General features: G+C 38.1%; 1 protein-coding gene across 1 annotated transcript in view; it reads right to left on the reverse strand.

The window, feature by feature from the left end:
• AK5 (adenylate kinase 5) overlaps nucleotides 1–19,263 on the reverse strand; it is an 809,863-nt gene that overhangs the window by 619,742 nt on the left and 170,858 nt on the right. Inside the window, exon 6 of the mRNA XM_053693336.1 lies at nucleotides 2,042–2,233. Within this exon, the coding sequence (XP_053549311.1) occupies nucleotides 2,042–2,233 (192 nt within the window). The remainder of the gene's footprint in view (nucleotides 1–2,041; nucleotides 2,234–19,263) is intronic.

The following is a 19,263-nucleotide window of genomic DNA, read 5'->3' on the forward strand; positions in this document are numbered from 1 at the left end:
GAAAAGAGAAAAGCATAAATATACATGACAGAAAAGATATAAAAAATATTACATTTACTATTTTTAAACCATGTGTTTTTGCGGGGATTATTTGAAAGTGTAAAACAATTCATACTATAGAAAGTCAAAATGCATAAACGTGTGATTAAAATGTGATTGTTACAACAAAATTTTCCTTTTTTTCCCATTGCTAATATTTATATATATTCTTTAAACTCCGACTTTACTGCCTAAATAACCTCTGACATTGACAGGCCCATTTATCAAGCTCCGTATGGAGCTTGAAGGGCCGTGTTTCTGGCGAGTCTTCAGACTCGCCAGAAACACAAGTTATGAAGCAGCGGTCTAAAGACCGCTGCTTCATAACCCTGTCCGCCTGCTCTGAACAGGCGGACAGGAACCGCCGGAAATCAACCCGATCGAATACGATCGGGTTGATTGACAGCTCCCTGCTGGCGGCCGATTGGCCGCGAGTCAGCAGGGGGCGGCGTTGCACCAGCAGCTCTTGTGAGCTGCTGGTGCAATGTTAAATGTGGAGAGCGTATTGCTCTCCGCATTTAGCGAGGTCTTGCGGACCTGATCCGCAGTGTCGGATCAGGTCCGCAAGCCCTTTGATAAATGGGCCCCTTAGTCTGTTGTATTATGTGAACACAATAAGTGTAAAGAAGGGCAACGCACAGAAACAGATTTCCCTCTTCTAAATAAAAATGTGATTTCATCTGAAACGATAGAGATAACAACTTTACTTTAAGAGGATTATAGTTCTTATCCCCGTTGGTGATACCATCATTGCAATAAAGCAAAGGAAAAGTGGATTGACCTCAGCTGGGAAATAGCTTTGCCCTTAAATATAACACATTGAGAATATTTGCAAAAACAATGTTCAAATTTCCAAATCATTGAGTAACAATGTGCTGCAGCCATCTTATAGCTTGAGTTTAATTACTTACATTTTCATATATATGCAATATGTAATAGATATATATGCGCAATATATATGTAATAGACACTACTATAAAGAAGACTATACACAGATACTGATCTAAAAACCCAGCATAAAACATTTCAAAAACGTACTTAGAAGCTTTCAGTCTAGCACTGTTGGTGAGGTTAGGCTGGGACACCCACTGAAAGGAGCTGAGAAAATAGGAAAAGCAGACACCCCCTCCTGCATATGAAAAGACCCATTAAAGGGACACTAAACCCCCAAAAAATTATTTATGATTTAAATAGAACAGCAATTTTAAGCAACTTTCTAATTTACTCCTATTATCACATTTTCTTCTTTCTCTTGCTATCTTTATTTAAAAAGCAGAAATGTAAAGCTTATGACCTGGACGATTTATGGTTCAGAACCTGGGTTACGCTTGCTTATTACTGGCTAAATGTAGCCACCAATAAGTGAGAGCTATCCAGGGTGCTGAACCTAAAATGGGCCGGCTCCTAAGCTTTACATTGCTGCTTTTTAAATAAAGATAGCAAGAGAATGAAGAAAAAATTATAATAGGAGTAAATTAGAAAGTTGCTTAAAATTGCTTGCTCTATCTCAACCATGAAAGAAAAAAATTGAAACAGGAGCAAGAAGGAATCTGTAGACTTGGGTCTACATCTGATACTTTGGGGTTTGGTTATAAGTCTGAAAATCAGCACAATGTTATTAAAAAATAATCAAAACCATACATTGTTACAAACAAATACTCCCAGATGGGCTATATAAAGGGATAATCTACAAAACATGTATGCAAAGAAAAATCTAGTGTACAGTGTCCCTTTAAAACCTGTGCATCTGAATCTCAAAACAACAATATATTTTTCAAGAAATAATTTCATTTTTAATTTTTTTTTTCATTTAAATTTGCAACAACCTTATATGAACTTAAAAAATTGCATGTGCTATAACATTTGTAACAACCACATCTGTATCTTTTTTACTATTCATATCAACATGTTCAGTTAAATCATTTCAGTATATCCTATTATCACTTTACTGGCTCCCTCAAAAACTAAAAGCTTTTTTTGTTTTGTTTTCCGGTTGACTTACCGTTATGATTAGACCCTTTTCTTGGAAGAAGTTGACCAGTGGAACAGCATTCTGCTTAAAATTCATTAATCTTCTCTGGATAGCTTTTATGTTATCATCTGGTCGTCCCTGCTGCTCTGCACGGTTTTGTAAGCGTTCCTTCAATCTGTGATTTGCACAAGCCAGAAACACCACTAAATCTGGGGTGCAGATCTAAATAAAAGAAAAGGAAACATTTTGAATATCATTCAATCACTTATTCTTATATTTTGACTAGAACATTATGTATATATATATATACACACACACACATATACACAAATACACACACACACACATACAGTATATCACAAATGTGAGTACACCCTTCACATTTTTGTAAATATTTTATTATATCTTTTCATGTGACAACACTGAAGAAATGACACTTTGCTACAATGTAAAGTAGTGTGTGTACAGCCTGTATAACAGTGTAAATTTACTGTCCCCTCAAAATAACTTACACGCAGCCATTAATGTCTAAACCGTTGGCAACAAAAGTGAGTAAATGTCCAAATTGGGCCCAACTAGCTATTTTCCCTCCCCGGTGTCATGTGACTCGTTAGTGTTACAAGGTCTCAGGTGTGAATAGGAAGCAGGTGTGTTAAATATGGTGTTATCACTCTCACACTCTCTCATACTGGTCACTGGAAGTTCAACATGGCACCACATGGCAAAGAACTCTCTGAGGATCTGAAAAAAAGAATTGTTACTCGACATAAAGATGGCCTAGGCTATAAGAAGATTGCCAAGACCCTGAAACTGAGCTGCAGCACGATGGGAGAGACCATAGAGCAGTTTCACAGGACAGGTTCAACTCAGAACAGGCCTCGCCATGGTCAACCAAAGAAGTTGAGTGCACGTGCTCAGCGTCATATCCAGAGGTTGTCTTGGGAAATAGACGTATGAGTGCTGCCAGCATTGCTGCAGAGGTTGAAGGAGTGGGGGGTCAGCCTGTCAGTGCTCAGACCATACGCCGCACACTGCATCAAATTGGTCTGCATGGCTGTCGTCCTAGAAGGAAGCCACTTCTAAAGATGATGCACAAGAAAGCCTGCAAACAGTTTGCTGAAGACAAGCAGACTAAGGATATGGATTACTGGAACCATGTCCTGTGGTCCGATGAGACCAAGAAACACTTATTTAGTTCAGATGGTGTCAAGCGTGTGTGGCTGCAACCAGGTAAGGAGTACAAAGACAAGTGTGTCTTGCCTACAGTCAAGGTGGGAGTGTCATGGTCTGGGGCTGCATAAGTGCTGCCGGCACTGGGAAGCTACAGTTCATTGAGGAAACCATGAATGCCAACAAGTACTGTGACACACTGAAGCAGAGCATTGATTCCCTCCCTTCGAAGACTGGACTGTAAGGCAGTATTCCAACATGATAACAAACCCAAAAACACTTTCAAGACCACCACTGCCTTGCTAAAGGAGCTGAGGGTAAAGGTGATGGGCTGGCCAAACATGTCTCCAGACCTAAACCCTATTGAGCATCTGTAGAGCATCCTCAAACGGAACGTGGGAGGAGCGCAAGGTCTCTAACATCGACCAGCTCTGTGATGTTGTCTTGGAGGAGTGGAAGAGGATTCCAGTGGCAACCTGTGAAGCTCTGGTGAACTCCATGCCCAAGAGGGTTAAGGCAGTGCTGGAAAATAATGGTGGCCACACAAAATATTGACACTTTGGGCCCAATTCGGACATTTCCACTTAGGGGTGTACTCACTTTTGTTACCAACGGTTTATACATTAATGGCTGTGTGTTGAGTTATTTTGAGGGGACAGCAAATTTACACTGTTATACAGGCTGTACATTCACTACTTTACATTGTAGCAAAGTGTCATTTCTTCAGTGTTGTCACATGAAAAGATATAATAAAATATTTACAAAAATGTGAGGGGTGTACTCACTTTTGTGAGATACTGCGCATATATATATATATATATATATATATATATATATGTATATATATATATATATATATATATATATATATATATATATATATATATATATATATATATATATATATATATATATATATATACAGGGAGTGCAGAATTATTAGGCAAGTTGTATTTTTGAGGATTAATTTTATTATTGAACAACAACCATGTTCTCAATGAACCCAAAAAAACTCATTAATATCAAAGCTGAATAGTTTTGGAAGTAGTTTTTAGTTTGTTTTTAGTTATAGCTATTTTAGGGGGATATCTGTGTGTGCAGGTGACTATTACTGTGCATAATTATTAGGCAACTTAACAAAAAACAAATATATACCCATTTCAATTATTTATTTTTACCAGTGAAACCAATATAACATCTCAACATTCCCAAATATAAATTTCTGACATTCAAAAACAAAACAAAAACAAATCAGTGACCAATATAGCCACCTTTCTTTGCAAGGACACTCAAAAGCCTGCCATCCATGGATTCTGTCAGTGTTTTGATCTGTTCACCATCAACATTGCGTGCAGCAGCAACCACAGCCTCCCAGACACTGTTCAGAGAGGTGTACTGTTTTCCCTCCTTGTAAATCTCACATTTGATGATGGACCACAGGTTCTCAATGGTGTTCAGATCAGGTGAACAAGGAGGCCATGTCATTAGATTTTCTTCTTTTATACCCTTTCTTGCCAGCCACGATGTGGAGTACTTGGACGCGTGTTATGGAGCATTGTCCTGCATGAAAATCATGTTTTTCTTGAAGGATGCAGACTTCTTCCTGTACCACTGCTTGAAGAAGGTGTCTTCCAGAAACTGGCAGTAGGACTGGGAGTTGAGCTTGACTCTATCCTCAACCCGAAAAGGCCCCACAAGCTCATCTTTGATGATAACAGCCCAAACCAGTACTCCACCTCCACCTTGCTGGCGTCTGAGTCGGACTGGAGCTCTCTGCCCTTTACCAATCCAGCCACGGGCCCATCCATCTGGCCCATCAAGACTTACTCTCATTTCATCAGTCCATAAAACCTTAGAAAAATCAGTCTTGAGATATTTCTTGGCCCAGTCTTGACGTTTCAGCTTGTGTGTCTTGTTCAGTGGTGGTCGTCTTTCAGCCTTTCTTACCTTGGCCATGTCTCTGAGTATTGCACACCTTGTGCTTTTGGGCACTCCAGTGATGTTGCAGCTCTGAAATATGGCCAAACTGGTGGCAAGTGGCATCTTGGCAGCTGCACGCTTGACTTTTCTCAGTTCATGGGCAGTTATTTTGCGCCTTGGTTTTTCCACACGCTTCTTGCGACCCTGTTGACTATTTTGAATGAAACGCTTGATTGTTCGATGATCACGCTTCAGAAGCTCTGCAATTTTAAGAGTGCTGCATCCCTCTGCAAGATATCTCACTATTTTTGACTTTTCTTAGCCTGTCAAGTCCTTCTTTTGACCCATTTTGCCAAAGGAAAGGAAGTTGCCTAATAATTATGCACACCTGATATAGGGTGTTGATGTCATTAGACCACACCCCTTCTCATTACAGAGATGCACATCACCTAATATGCTTAATTGGTAGTAGGCTTTCGAGCCTATACAGCTTGGAGTAAGACAACATGCATAAAGAGGATGATGTGGTCAAAATACTCATTTGCCTAATAATTCTGCACTCCCTGTATATATATATAAAAAAATATAACAGAATTTATGCTTACCTGAAAAATTTCTTTCTCTTGTGATGTGTTGAGTCCACTTATTCATCCATGCTTGTGGGATATTCTCCTTCCTAACAGGAAGTGGCAAAGAGAGCACCCCCAGCAGAGCTGTCTATATAGCTCCTCCCTTAGCCCCGCCCCTCCAGTCATTCGAACAAAAGCTAGGAAGAAAAAGGAGAAACTATAGGGTGCAGTGGTGACTGAAGTTTTTTAAAATAAAAATATACTACCTGTCTTCAACAGACAGGGCGGGCCATGGACTCGATACATCACAAGAGAAAGAAATTTATCAGGTAAGCATAAATTCTGTTTTCTCTTGTAAGATGTATTGAGTCCACGGATTCATCCATACTTGTGGGATACCAATACCAAAGCTTTAGGACACGGATGAAGGGAGGGACAAGACAGGTACCCTAAACGGAAGGCACCACTGCTTGTAAAACATTTTCCCCAAAAATAGCCTCCGAAGAAGCAAAAGTATCGAATTTGGAAAATTTGGAAAAAGTATGAAGCGAAGACCAAGTCGCCGCCTTACAAATCTGTTCAACAGAAGCCTCATTTTTAAAAGCCCATGTGGAAACCACTGCTCTAGTAGAATGAGCAGTAATTCTTTCAGGAGGCTGCTGGCCAGCAGTCTCATAAGCCAAATGGATGATGCTTTTCAGCCAAAAGGAAAGAGAGGTAGCCTTAGCCTTTTGACCTCTCCGTTTACCAGAATACACAACAAACAATGAAGATGTTTGACGGAAATCTTTAGTTGCTTGTAAGTAGAACTTTAAAGCATGAACCACATCAAGATTGTGCAACAGACGTTCCTTCTTTGATGAAGGATTAGGACACAGAGAAGGAACAACAATCTCCTGATTGATATTCCTATTAGAAACAACCTTAGGAAGAAACCCAGGTTTGGTAAGCAAAACCACTTTATCTGCATGGAAAACAAGGTAAGGTGAGTCACACTGTAAAGCAGATAACTCAGAAACTCTTCGAGCCGAAGAGATAGCTACTAAAAACAAAACCTTCCAAGATAGAAGCTTAATATCTATGGAATGCATAGGTTCAAACGGAACCCCTTGAAGAACTTTAAGAACCAAGTTTAGGCTCCATGGCAGAGCAACATGTTTAAATACAGGCTTGATCCTAACCAAGGCCTGACTAAATGATTGAACGTCTGGGACATCTGCCAGACGTTTGTGTAAAAGAATAGACCAAGCATATATCTGTCCTTTTAAGGAACTAGCTGATAATCCCTTCCCCAATCCTTCTTGGAGAAAGGACAAAATTCTAGGAATCCTAATCTTACTCCATGAGTAACTCTTGGATTCACACCAACAAAGATATTTGCGCCAAATCTTATGATAGATTTTCCTGGTGACAGGCTTTCTAGCCTGAATCAGGGTATCAATGACTGACTCAGAGAAACCCCGCTTTGATAGAATCAGGCGTTCAATCTCCATGCAGTCAGACGCAGAGAAATTAGATTTGGATGCTTGAATGGACCTTGGATTAGAAGGTCCTGCCTCATTGGCAGAGTCCACGGTGGGACAGATGAAATGTCCACCAGATCTGCATACCAAGTCCTGCATGGCCACGCAGGCGCTATCAGAATCACCGAAGCTCTCTCCTACTTGATTCTGGCAACCAGACGTGGGAGGAGAGGAAACGGTGGAAATACATAAGCCAGTTTGAAGGACCAGGGCACTGCTAGAGCATCTATCAGTACCGCCTGGGGATCCTGGGGACCTGGACCCGTAACAAGGAAGTTTGGTGTTTTGTCGGGACGCCATCAGATCCAATTCTGGTGTGCCCCATAGCTGAGTCAGCTGGGCAAATACCTCCGGATTGAGCTCCCACTCCCCCGGATGAAAAGTCTGACGACTTAGGAAATCCGCCTCCCAGTTCTCTACCCCTGGGATATGGATTGCTGAGAGATGGCAAGAGTGATCCTCCGCCCATCGGATTATTTTGGTTACCTCCATCATCACTAGAGAACTCGGTGTTCCTCCTTGATGATTTATATAGGTTACAGTCGTGATGTTGTCCGACTGAAATCTGATGAATTTGGCCGTAGCTAGCTGAGGCCATGCCTGAAGCGCATTGAATATCGCTCTCAGTTCTAGAATGTTTATCGGGAGGAGAGTTTCCTCCCGAGACCATAAGCCCTGTGCTTTCAGGGATTTCCAGACTGCACCCCAGCCTAGTAGGCTGGCATCTGTCGTTACTATGAGCCACTCTGGCCTGCGGAAACACATTCCCTGAGACAGCTAGTCCTGAGACAACCACCAGAGAAGAGAATCTCTGGTCTCTAGGTCCAGATGCAGTTGAGGAGATAAATCTGCATAATCCCCATTCCACTGTTTGAGCATGCATAGTTGCAGTGGTCTGAGGTGTAGGCGGGCATAAGGAATTATGTCCATTGCCACTACCATGAGTCAGATTACCTCCATACACTGAGCCACTGATGGCCGAGGAATGGAATTAATTTGACCACTAGTGGTACTTGGTGTCACTTGTGCGGGCGTTACTGGTTGTGACACTTGGGGAGAGCTAGATGCTAAACCCTCATTTCCTTCTGTCTGAGAATCATCTATTGCAATATTTTTAAGTGCTAAAATATGCTTTTTGTAATTTATAGACATATCAGTGCAAGTGGGACACATTCTAAGAGGGGGTTCCACAATGGCTTCCAAACACATTGAACAAGGATTTTCCTTGGTGTCAGACATGTTAAACAGGCTAGTAATGTAACAAGCAAGCTTGGAAAACACTTTAATCAAAGTAAATAATACTTTAGACAAAAAAGGTACTGTGCCTTTAAGAGAAAAAAAGCTGCATAAACTCTGCAAAACAGTGTAAAAAAGCAGTAAATAAAACGAAATTTTTACAGTAGCATCATAAAGCCTTAGTAACTTTGCAGAACTATGCAAATAAACAATTAACCCCTTAATGTAAAAACCGGATTGAAAAAACGTCAAAACCTGTAAAATAACATTCAGCACCTTGCCACAGCTCTGCTGTGGCTCCTACCTGCCCTTTAGGAACAATTTGTGGGGAAAAAAACCTCTTTTACAGCCCTCAAGCACAGTAGGAACCTCTGGAGAAGTAGTTGGATGCTTCTGAGGTAAAGAAAATAGGCCCCTCCCACCTCACTCAATGTTATGGGGCCTAAAAGAAACACCATAGAGTGTTTCTTAAACTAGCCATGTGGGTTAATAACCCTTAAACAAGCCACCAAGACCCCTTAAAGTCACTCAAAAAACGTGATATGTTGCATTAAATCAAAACGTTTTTTCCTATCAGTGTCACCAGTAACTAATGAGCCCTTTATGCAAGCTTGGATTCCTCTTTTACTGAATACAGCTTACCCTTCCCTTATGGGGATATTGCCAGTCTCTTCTAGAAATAACACAATCTGTCTAGAAAAAAATAGACTGAACATACCTCAATGCAGTTTAGCCTGCAAACTGTTCCCCCAACTGAAGTTTTCCTGTACTCTTCATCCCTTGTGACAGCAGTGGATCTTAGTTACAAAGTGCTAAGATCATCATCCTCCTAGCAGAAATCTTCATCCCTTTTCTGCCAGAGAGTAAATAGTACACACCGGTACCATTTAAAATAACAAACTCTTGCTTGAGAAAATAAAAAACTAACATTTTTGTCACCACATTCACTTTACCCTTCCTAGCAGTTAAACCGGCAAAGAGAATGACTGGAGGGGCAGGGCTAAGGGAGGAGCTATATAGACAGCTCTGCTGTGGGTGCCCTCTTTGCCACTTCCTGTTAGGAAGGAGAATATCCCACAAGTATGGATGAATCCGTGGACTCAATACATCTTACAAGAGAAATATACATACATACATGCATACACACACTCAATATATATATATACTGCTTTTATAATGTTTGTGAAAAATAAATTTATTATCTATGTTGAAAAGCACAATTCATTTTAATACAACTCCAGAAACAAGTGGATCATACTGATATTTTGGAGTAAATTTATTAAGCTGCATTTGCCGCTTATGAGACTTGCGTAAAGAGAATGGCAAAGAAGTGAGTGCCCATTTAAATTTTCACTAAATGGCAAACCTCATGAACATAAATATTTAATAGAATGATAAAATGTAGAAAATGACTATGAATTGCTGTTAAAATCCCCACTTCATATTTAATAATGGTATACATGCAGCACTGGGTAAAGTACCACTAAAAACAGTAGAATTGAATAACAAATATACTATACAAATACAATGCAATAGCTAGCACTTACTTTGAATTTGAAATGAGCTGAAGAATATTTTTTGTCAAATTCAAAGTTAATCCAATTTACCCTCCGCCTGAATCATGTTACAGCCAACAGCTAATTACAAAATGCATACATATGTCTAAACTGTGTATTTTGCACATGCTCAGTACGAGCTGGAACCTTCATAAAGTATATGAAGTTGCATGAAAAAAAGAAAAAACACCGAAAGAATATGCAGGTTTAGGGGTTAATATATTTATTTAGTGTTAGTGATGTTGGAGGCCAGAGGTTTAGGGGTTAATAACTTTAGTATAGTGGCAGCGACATTGGGGGCGGCAGATTAGGGGTTAATAACTGTAATGCAGTTGGTGGCGATGTTAAGGGCGGCAGATTAGGGGTTAATAAGTGTATTTAGGTGGCGGTGATGTTAGGGGCAGCAGATTAGGGGTTAATAAGTGTATGTAGGTGGCGGCGATGTCGGGGAGAGGAAGATTAGAGGTTAATAGTTTTATTTAGGTGGCGGCGATGTTAAGGGTGGCAGATTAGGGGTTAATAACATTATGTAGGTTGCGGCGATGTCGGGATGTTTAGACTCGGGGTTTATGTTTTTCTTTCCCCATAAACATCAATGGGGCTGCGTTACGGAGCTTTTGTTTCTGCGATCGCAGGTGTTAGGCTTTTTGTTTGCCGGCTCTCCCCATTGATGTCTATGGGGAAATCGTGCACGAGCATGTCAAAGCAGCGCTTGTATTTGGGTGCGGTATGGAGCTCAACGCAGCCATATCACCCGCACAAGCCTGCTTTTTGTGAACTTGTAATAGCAGCGCTATAGGGAGGTGAAATAACGGCGCTTTTGTGGCAGTCGTTCATTTCCCTATAGCGCTCAAAACTCGTAATCTAGCTGTTATTTACTTATCAATTTTTAGTTCACTTTGTATCTTTTGTTGAAAAGCAGGGAGCACATCTGGATCACTATATGGCAGCAGTTTCACAAGAATGTTACCTTTAGCAAGAACACTAGCACTATTTCCTGCCATGTAGTAGTCCAGACACCTAGAAATCTCTTCAACAAAGAATACCATGGGGAAGATGGAAATATGATAATAGAAGTCAATTAAAAAATTTATTTTAAATTGTTTGCCCTGTCTGAATTTCAAAATATTTTTTTTGTTTCATTTCCCTTTAAGGAATCAATTTTAAGATATATTAAAGGGATATGAAAGTCAAAATTAAACATACATGATTCAGGTAGAGCATATAATTTTAAGACACTTTTAAATTCACTTCGATTTTCAAATGTGCTTTGTTCTCTTGGTATCCCTTGTTGAAAAAGAATACGCACATATCCTACACTAGTGGGAGCTAGCTGCGGATTGGTGCTGGCACACATTTGTCTCTTGTGATTGGCTAACTAGATGTGTTCAGCTAGCTTACAGTAGCGCAATGGTGCTCTTTCAGCAAAGGATAACATAAGAATGAAGCATATTTGATAATAGAAGTACAATGGAAAGTTGTTTAAAATTATATGTTCTATCTGAATCATGGAAGAAAATGTTGGTGTTTCCTGTTCATTTAAAGGGACACTGAACCCAAATGTTTTCTTTTGTGATTCAGACAACTTTCTAATTTACTCCTATTATTAAAGTTTCTTCATTCTCTTGGTATCTTTATTTGAAATGCAAGAATGTAAGTTTAGATGCCGGACCATTTTTGGTGAACAACCTGGGTTGTTCTTGCTGATTGGTGGATAAATTCATCCACCAATAAAAAAATTGCTGTCCAGAGTCCTGAACCCAAAAAAAGCTTAGATGCCTTCTTTTTTAAAATAAAGATAGCAAGAGAACGAAGAAAAATTGATAATAGGAGTAAATTAGAAAGTTGCTTAAAATTGCATGCTCTATCTGAATCACAAAAGTACCTGTATCATTTGTGTGTGATAATGTTGTTTGTTGTATTACTGCTATATGCATATGTCAGTGCTTAATTTTAAATATGTCTGTTATGCATTGGTTTCAAACCTCAATTAAAAAAGGGGGGGAAATGTTTTTTTTTTTTTTTAAATATGAGCATACAAAACAAACAAATAAACAAATGTGGAATATTATATTGGCACATAATATATTGATGGTAATGGTATTGAACATGAACACACCTTGCTAGACAATGAAAATATGCCCAGTATATAAAAATTACAAATATATGGCATTACATCCAATACAAGCTGTACAGGTAAATATTTCTTCTAAGCATAAAAGACCAATCAAAAACAAGACCAGAGTGATTTAGGGCAGATTTATTTTAATATGAGAAATGTGCACAATTACAAAAGATGGTGCTAGATGTCAGCTAGTACTATGTTATTTATATGTAGAAAAAAGCAAAACAAAAACTGCTGTTTTATTACTTTGAAATATTTTCCTAGTTTGACAAATCCCTTGATTATACCTGACTGTAAATGCTCTATGGATAAAAACCTTCTGACATAGGTCTACACCTACATGATGGAATGTAGAAGACTATTTACATTCAGTATAGACACTGAGGAAAGAATACATACAACAGCACTGGTTCACCTCAATTATAAATGTCCAATCATTAATTAAAATAAAACATATTCAAATTATATTTTAAAATTGGTAAATTAAAACCTATAATCATTATAGTGCTAATTTGTATATATTAAGAGCCTCTACATTTGAACAGATTTACTTCATCTGCAAGACTGTAAGGTTAATTATTTAATATGATCATGGTATGCAGATCCTTGACTATATTAAATACAGTCTGTTCTTCTTTAATCTTGATGAATAAACATGTTTCCACCATCCTTGTACCATGTATTTATTGTTCCGTTTTTATGGTAATAGTTCTGGCTATCACAAAATAGTGGAGTTCTTCAGTTTCAGTGTATGTTTTTATAGAGCTACAGTCCATCTATCTATCTATCTATCTATCTATCTATCTATCTATCTATCTATCTATCTATCTATCTATCTATCTATCTATCTATCTATCTATCATGTTACACATATATACAATCACATATATGCATGCATACACATATAAATCTGTATATATACAAATCCACACACACCACATATGTGTTTGTGTGTGTGTGTAATACTTTACTTTAATGTATTATACATGTGTTTTGTTAGGCACTTATTCTTGCCCTATTACTTTACTTCGGTTTCGAGGTACGCTAAATATTTCTGTGTTTTTTTGTTTTGCGCTCATCCACAACACACAGCTCACCACTTGTAATATGAGTGACGATAGTGTGCCCTGTGCTATCCATTGAAAGTATAGCGCAAGCTAAAATAATTCTCTGATAAAACTTTTTTACCATTTACTTGTAATACTAGATTGTGCATTATTCTGGGCCGCAATACTAACTCTTACGGGGTGATTTATGATGTACGATGTAACGTATCATGACCGCCGCACACTGATAAATGCCGACAGCATACGCTCTCTGCATTTATCATTGCATAAAGAGTTCTTGTGAACTGCTTGTGCAATGTCGCCCCCTGCAGATTTGCGGCCAATTGGCCGCTAGCAGGGCACGTCAATCAGCGTGATCGTATAGGATCGGGCGGATTGATGTCCGCGGCCTCAGAGCAGACGGACAAGTTATGGAGCAGCGGTCTTTATAATTGCTGTTTCCAGCGAGCCTGAAGGCTCGCGCGGAAACAGGGGCATCAAGTTCCATTCGGAGCTTGATAATTCGGCCTCTTAGTGTGCTCTTCTTGTGTGAAAAAACACTGTAACCAAACATGCTCAAGATATATCTTAAACTACAGATAGAAGATATTTTCCAGTACAAATTAGTAATTCACACAATGCTAATTACCAGTTTGTATACCTCTGCTAAACCAAAAGTAATATTTTATGATTCCGATTGAGCATACTATTATAAATAAATAACAAAATAAAAACAAAACTTTTCAATTTACTTCTAGTATCAAACTTACCACTTTCTGTTTTTAAAACTAAAGATCTGATTTTAAAACTTCAAAAGAGGCAGAACTAACTGTATTCTCTAAGACAAATGGTAGAACCTGGAAAACCCATAGAAAGTAATGAGGTTTACTTGGATAGAGAGAAAAGTTAACAGGGGAGCATCTGACACTTTACATAAATTGTCAGTTTGTAGAAAATACAAATTAAACTAAAATGTAATCACTATAGTTTAGTTTGTATTTGCTTCTAGTTTGGAAAACAGTACTTTTTTGTCAGTTAAATAAGTGTGCTCTGAACTTCATCTGAATGCAATTGGCAAGATAAATCAGTGAGATCTACAGGTATACACTTCTTAGAAAGTATAATGAGAGTTGTGAGAGAGCTTAAAACACATCCAACACAGTGAACTTCCCTGTCTCTCCCACTTTATGAAACTGACAGGCTTATTTGACATAGAAAAAATACTGTGGGCTTCATGTACTAAGCAGCGTAAGCTGCTTCGGAGCTGTTGCAGGAGAGGTTAACACGTCAGACCGCTGCTTCTTACACTCTATGCCAATTTTATTTTGACAGCGTGCAGTCACCCTGAACACTTTTGCTTTGTGCAATTGACAGGCCCTTCTCTCACATGATTGGTCGCATGAGAGAAGGGGGCTGCATTACACACTCTTTGGAGTGTGTAATGATACATACAGGCAGTGGACGAACAGGGTCTGCTACCCGTATGCCGCAATGGCGTGTGGACAAGTTCTCAAGTTGAGAATCTTGTCCGGACGCCTTTTAGTACATGGGGCCAAGAGTGCAATGTAATTTGTACAAGATACATGATACACAGAAATATACAAAGTATAATCCTAATCTGTTACAGTTACACAGAAGCATTCAAAATATAACCAGAATTTGTAAAATCACAATCCTAAATATACTGCTGTATAAAAAATCTAAATGCCTTACAACACGAATTAGAAAGTACAAAGCTGAATGGTAATAAGCCTTAAAGGACAAAATCTGGAGTCTAAAGTAATATAAAACACAAAGCACAAGGTTTAAATGTAACAAAACTTTTTAAATCATGCAGGGCTATATTATACTGTGTTTGTCTCTCTTTCACATCCAGAGAAGCAGGAAATTCCCTTTGTGAGACTGAGCCATATTTGCTTTTCTAGAATTGTATGAGGGATCTTGCAGTGCCGGAATATAATTTTAGATCATCATATTTTAGCAGAGAGCATGAGAGAATTGGGTATTTAGCTCCTTTCCATGATAGCATAGTAAGGTAGGTTTGTGACCGTGCATGTGCCTTTAGGTCTATAGGGCAAAACTTTTGCAGCAAATGTTTTTAACATTTTTATACATAATGACTAAGACAAATGCACGTTCATGAGCCTAACTAGATGCTGTTATATAAGGGAGCTTAAAGGGACAGTATACACTCATTTTCATATAACTGCATGTAATAGACACTACTATAAAGAATAAGATGCACAGATACTAATATAAAAATCCAGTATAAAACTGTTTAAAAACTTACTTAGAAGCTGTCAGTTTACCTCTGTTGAAAAGGTAGCTGGAAAGCCCACTGCAAGTGGCAAATAAGACACCCCCCCCCCTCCCCCTTCTTTTGCATATGAAAAGACCCTTTACACAAACAGGAGCAAGCTGGAGTAGGTAGTCGAGCGTATTCACAAAAAACTTTGGGGCTTGGTTAGGAGTCTGAAAATCAGAGCAATGTTATTTAAAAATAAGCAAAACTATACATTAATTTAAAAAAAAAAAACTTTATGGGCTATATAAATAGATTATCTACAAAACATTTATGCAAAGAAAAAATGAGTGTATAATGTCCCTTTAAGCACTGACTACATATTGCTATCTGAATCCAGCACATAATAGTATATGCAACTGTCAAGAATGACTGCATTTACCTTAACTTCTAATACAGAGTATTTCTGAGCACAGTTCTATTTGCCCTGAGATAAGTAACTTATAATTACACTGCATAATTGTTTGTGAAAACAAAAGTATTATCCAAGCAAATTAATTATGACAGCTAAATTAAATGGTTTAAAAATTTCCATTACTTCCAATTATTAACGTCTGTAAAAACATAACTCTGAGCAAGTGTAATTGTGTTTCAGGCAACAGCTACACAGGCTCTGTAACCACCCGTTAAACCTGATTAAGGATTCTAACAAATGAGTAGATCAACAATATAAAGTAGAGATTAATAAAATATGTTTCAGTAAATAGAAGTGGCAACTTATGTCTCAGAAATGTCTTGTAGGGCCGAAGTCAAATACTGAGCAATTTATTTTGCATCTGTTATGCTCCAAAATAAGTGGAATTAAGCTCACAATTTAATAGACAATACTATTATTTTAAACTTTTTTTAAAACCACAGGTATACAATTCAGTATATTGTCACAATAGTCCATTTCTATTAAATTTAGCTATGTTCAATTTTCTAATTCTTAGACCTGGAAAAAAAAAGTGAAGACTTGTCAAGGCTAACCTTGATACATATCTTCCCATAATTGGCTTTAGCAGATAACAACTGCAAAACAATACAGTTTATACTAGCGTAATGTCAGTGGCTAGCCTTGCTGTCTGCAGACTCAAGCCTGGATTGGATCCTCCAAATAATAAAAAAAAACAACTGCAGCAAACTTGATGTTAAAGGGACACTGAACCCACATTTTCAGATAAATTCAGATAAAGCATGCAATTTTAAGCAACTTTCTAATTTACTCCTGTTATCAATTTTTCTTCATTCACTTGCTATCTTTATTTGAAAAAGAAGGCATCTAAGCTTCTTTTTTGGTTCAGAAATCTGGAGAGCACTTTTTTATTGGTGGATGAATTTATCCACCAATTTAGCACGTTATTCTCCAAAAATGGGCCGGCATCTAAACTTACATTCTTTTATTTCAAATAAAGATACCAAAAGAATGAAGAAAATTTGATAATAGGAGTAATTTAGAAAGTTGCTTAAAATTGCATGCTCTATCTGAATCACGAAAGAAAAAAAATCTGGGTTTGGTGTCCCTTTAATTTGTTTTAAAAATAGACTTGGCTGATATGTTATTCTATAACAACACAACAGAAGTGTAATTACAAGGCGTTTGCTATCCCTTTAATGTTTAAAGTCCCTTTAATCTTACAGTGGAAGAGAAGCTCCAATATCAGTAGTAGAAAGTCCTCTAAATTCTGTTTGATCTGATAAGAGATCACTCCTGTACTGTTATAAAACCCAGCCTTCATTTAAAAAAATAAATAAAAAAATCAACTTTAAACTATCAACTTGGCTTGTGCATTAATTTCTTTAACCCCTTTGCACTGGACGGCATGTAACGTTCTAGCCGTTTGGTTGTACTGAATCCAAACGAGCTTCCTGAATGGGATTACGGTCTGGAGGGCGTGTCTAGCATCATAGGCAACCCCCCCCCCATGACCCGCTCCCATCATTGAAATCTGCGATTGTGCATGTGATTTTAATTTATTTACATCCAATGTAGACAAATTAGGCCATCAGGAAATGGTTAAAAAATTAAATTTGTAATGAGAAAACGGATATTTATTTAATTTTTACAAAACTCATATCCAAACGAATGCTCAACTAAATTTAAAGAGAACTAAAAAATACAACGAATGAATGTGTTTCCTTTAAATTACCTTTTGGGATTAAATACTTACCACTAATGCGCTGTGGCCGTGCTAATAAGGAGCTTAGCACAGCGGATTCTAGAGCCTGCTTTAAAGGAGAAGGTCCTTTAGCGCAGGCCCTGGGATCCGCCATACTAAGCCATCTAACCACCTGCGGCCTGTGGCTCTAAGAAAAAGGGTCAGGAGTAGTGCAGCTCTCCACCATGCTAGAGGTAAGTAAAAAGGCTGTGACACACTGCAAGTAATGCGGTGTGAGGCGAAGCAGCTGCTTCGCACCGCGTCGCATCGCTTCTGAAGTTCAAATATTTTATCTCTGAGGGCTCAGCTATGCGACCTGACGCAGCAGAGTGCTCAGAGATGAAAAGGCAGGACACACTAAGCGCACACGGCCGCATCTACACGCTGCGCGCCGCTCCGCTTGCAGTGTGTCACAGCCTTTACGCTACAGGTGTACTTTTTCACCTGTAGCAAAGTAACGTTTATATTCATGCAACAAAAATGAATATAAATGTTCCCACGAATGTTTAGTATTCCTTGCAAAATGAAAACCGAATAGTGCAGCAGATTAAAATTCGGAAAAACAATTTATTTCAGATATTTGTTCTGAAAGATTTGTAACATAAGAAATGTTTGTTCCTGCACAAGTCTAACAAAGATAAATACAGGCTCATTTGCATAATCTGAATAGAAAACAAAAGAAGAAAATAAAAAAAATACGCTATAATAAACTATACACGTTTATCAGCATAGATCATGGTAAAAATGTGTTTGCTTACCACCTGCTACTTGTAGCAGCTAGTGACAAACTGTTATCTTATCAAAAAGAACCATCCTACTAGAATATGAAAAGCAGGAAGATACTGTAACCGAAATTAAACGGTTAAGATGAGACACATGATTATTATGAGCATAACAACATTATAGCTATATTCATAGCAAGGAGGTGTGATTGACAGATTTAATTAGTGACTTTGCAAACTAAGTATTTGAAAGATGCCACAATTATCATGCAAAAAGGAGGTCATAGATAGCACTTCTCACTGTAGTACCATACATATAATTCATTAATGGTTTTCTAATAAGAAAATAACATAATTAGAATGTATTATGTGTAGAACAAGTTCTGGATTTGACTCCTTAAAGGAAACAGTCAGGGTGTATGATAAATTTGGGTCCATAATTTACAGATATAGGTTCAGATATTGTACAAATGGAATTCAAGGACAGCTCTAGCAGCAAAGCTGATAAGCCCATATCTTGCAAATGAAGAGCTACTGTCTGCCGATGTGTCGTTCTGCTTCGCTTGAGTCTAGGCTAAGATGTTTCTAAGATGAAAGGATCAGTAGGCACTAGGCACCTTTTGCAAATATGCATAGAGCAGGATTTTACAGCCATATCAACAGCAGTGAAGCCAATGGTGTACAGTGAAGTTTTTCAAGTAAGATACTAAGATCCTGCACAAGTGCCACATATGGGTAATGCTAAGCGTTGCAGCAACCATGCGAATCAGATGAAGGTAATCCTGCATGGATGTAATCACTATTAGTATTCAATGAAGTCAAAAGGCAAGGAATACTAATGTTATGGCTAGTTTGTGTGCAACTTAAAGGAATAGTCTTGTCAACATTAAACTTTCATTATTCAGATAGAGCATGCAATTTTAAGCAACTTTCTAATTTACTCAT

This window comes from Bombina bombina, chromosome 10 (assembly GCF_027579735.1).
Source record: "Bombina bombina isolate aBomBom1 chromosome 10, aBomBom1.pri, whole genome shotgun sequence".
Taxonomy (NCBI): Eukaryota; Metazoa; Chordata; class Amphibia; order Anura; family Bombinatoridae; genus Bombina; species Bombina bombina.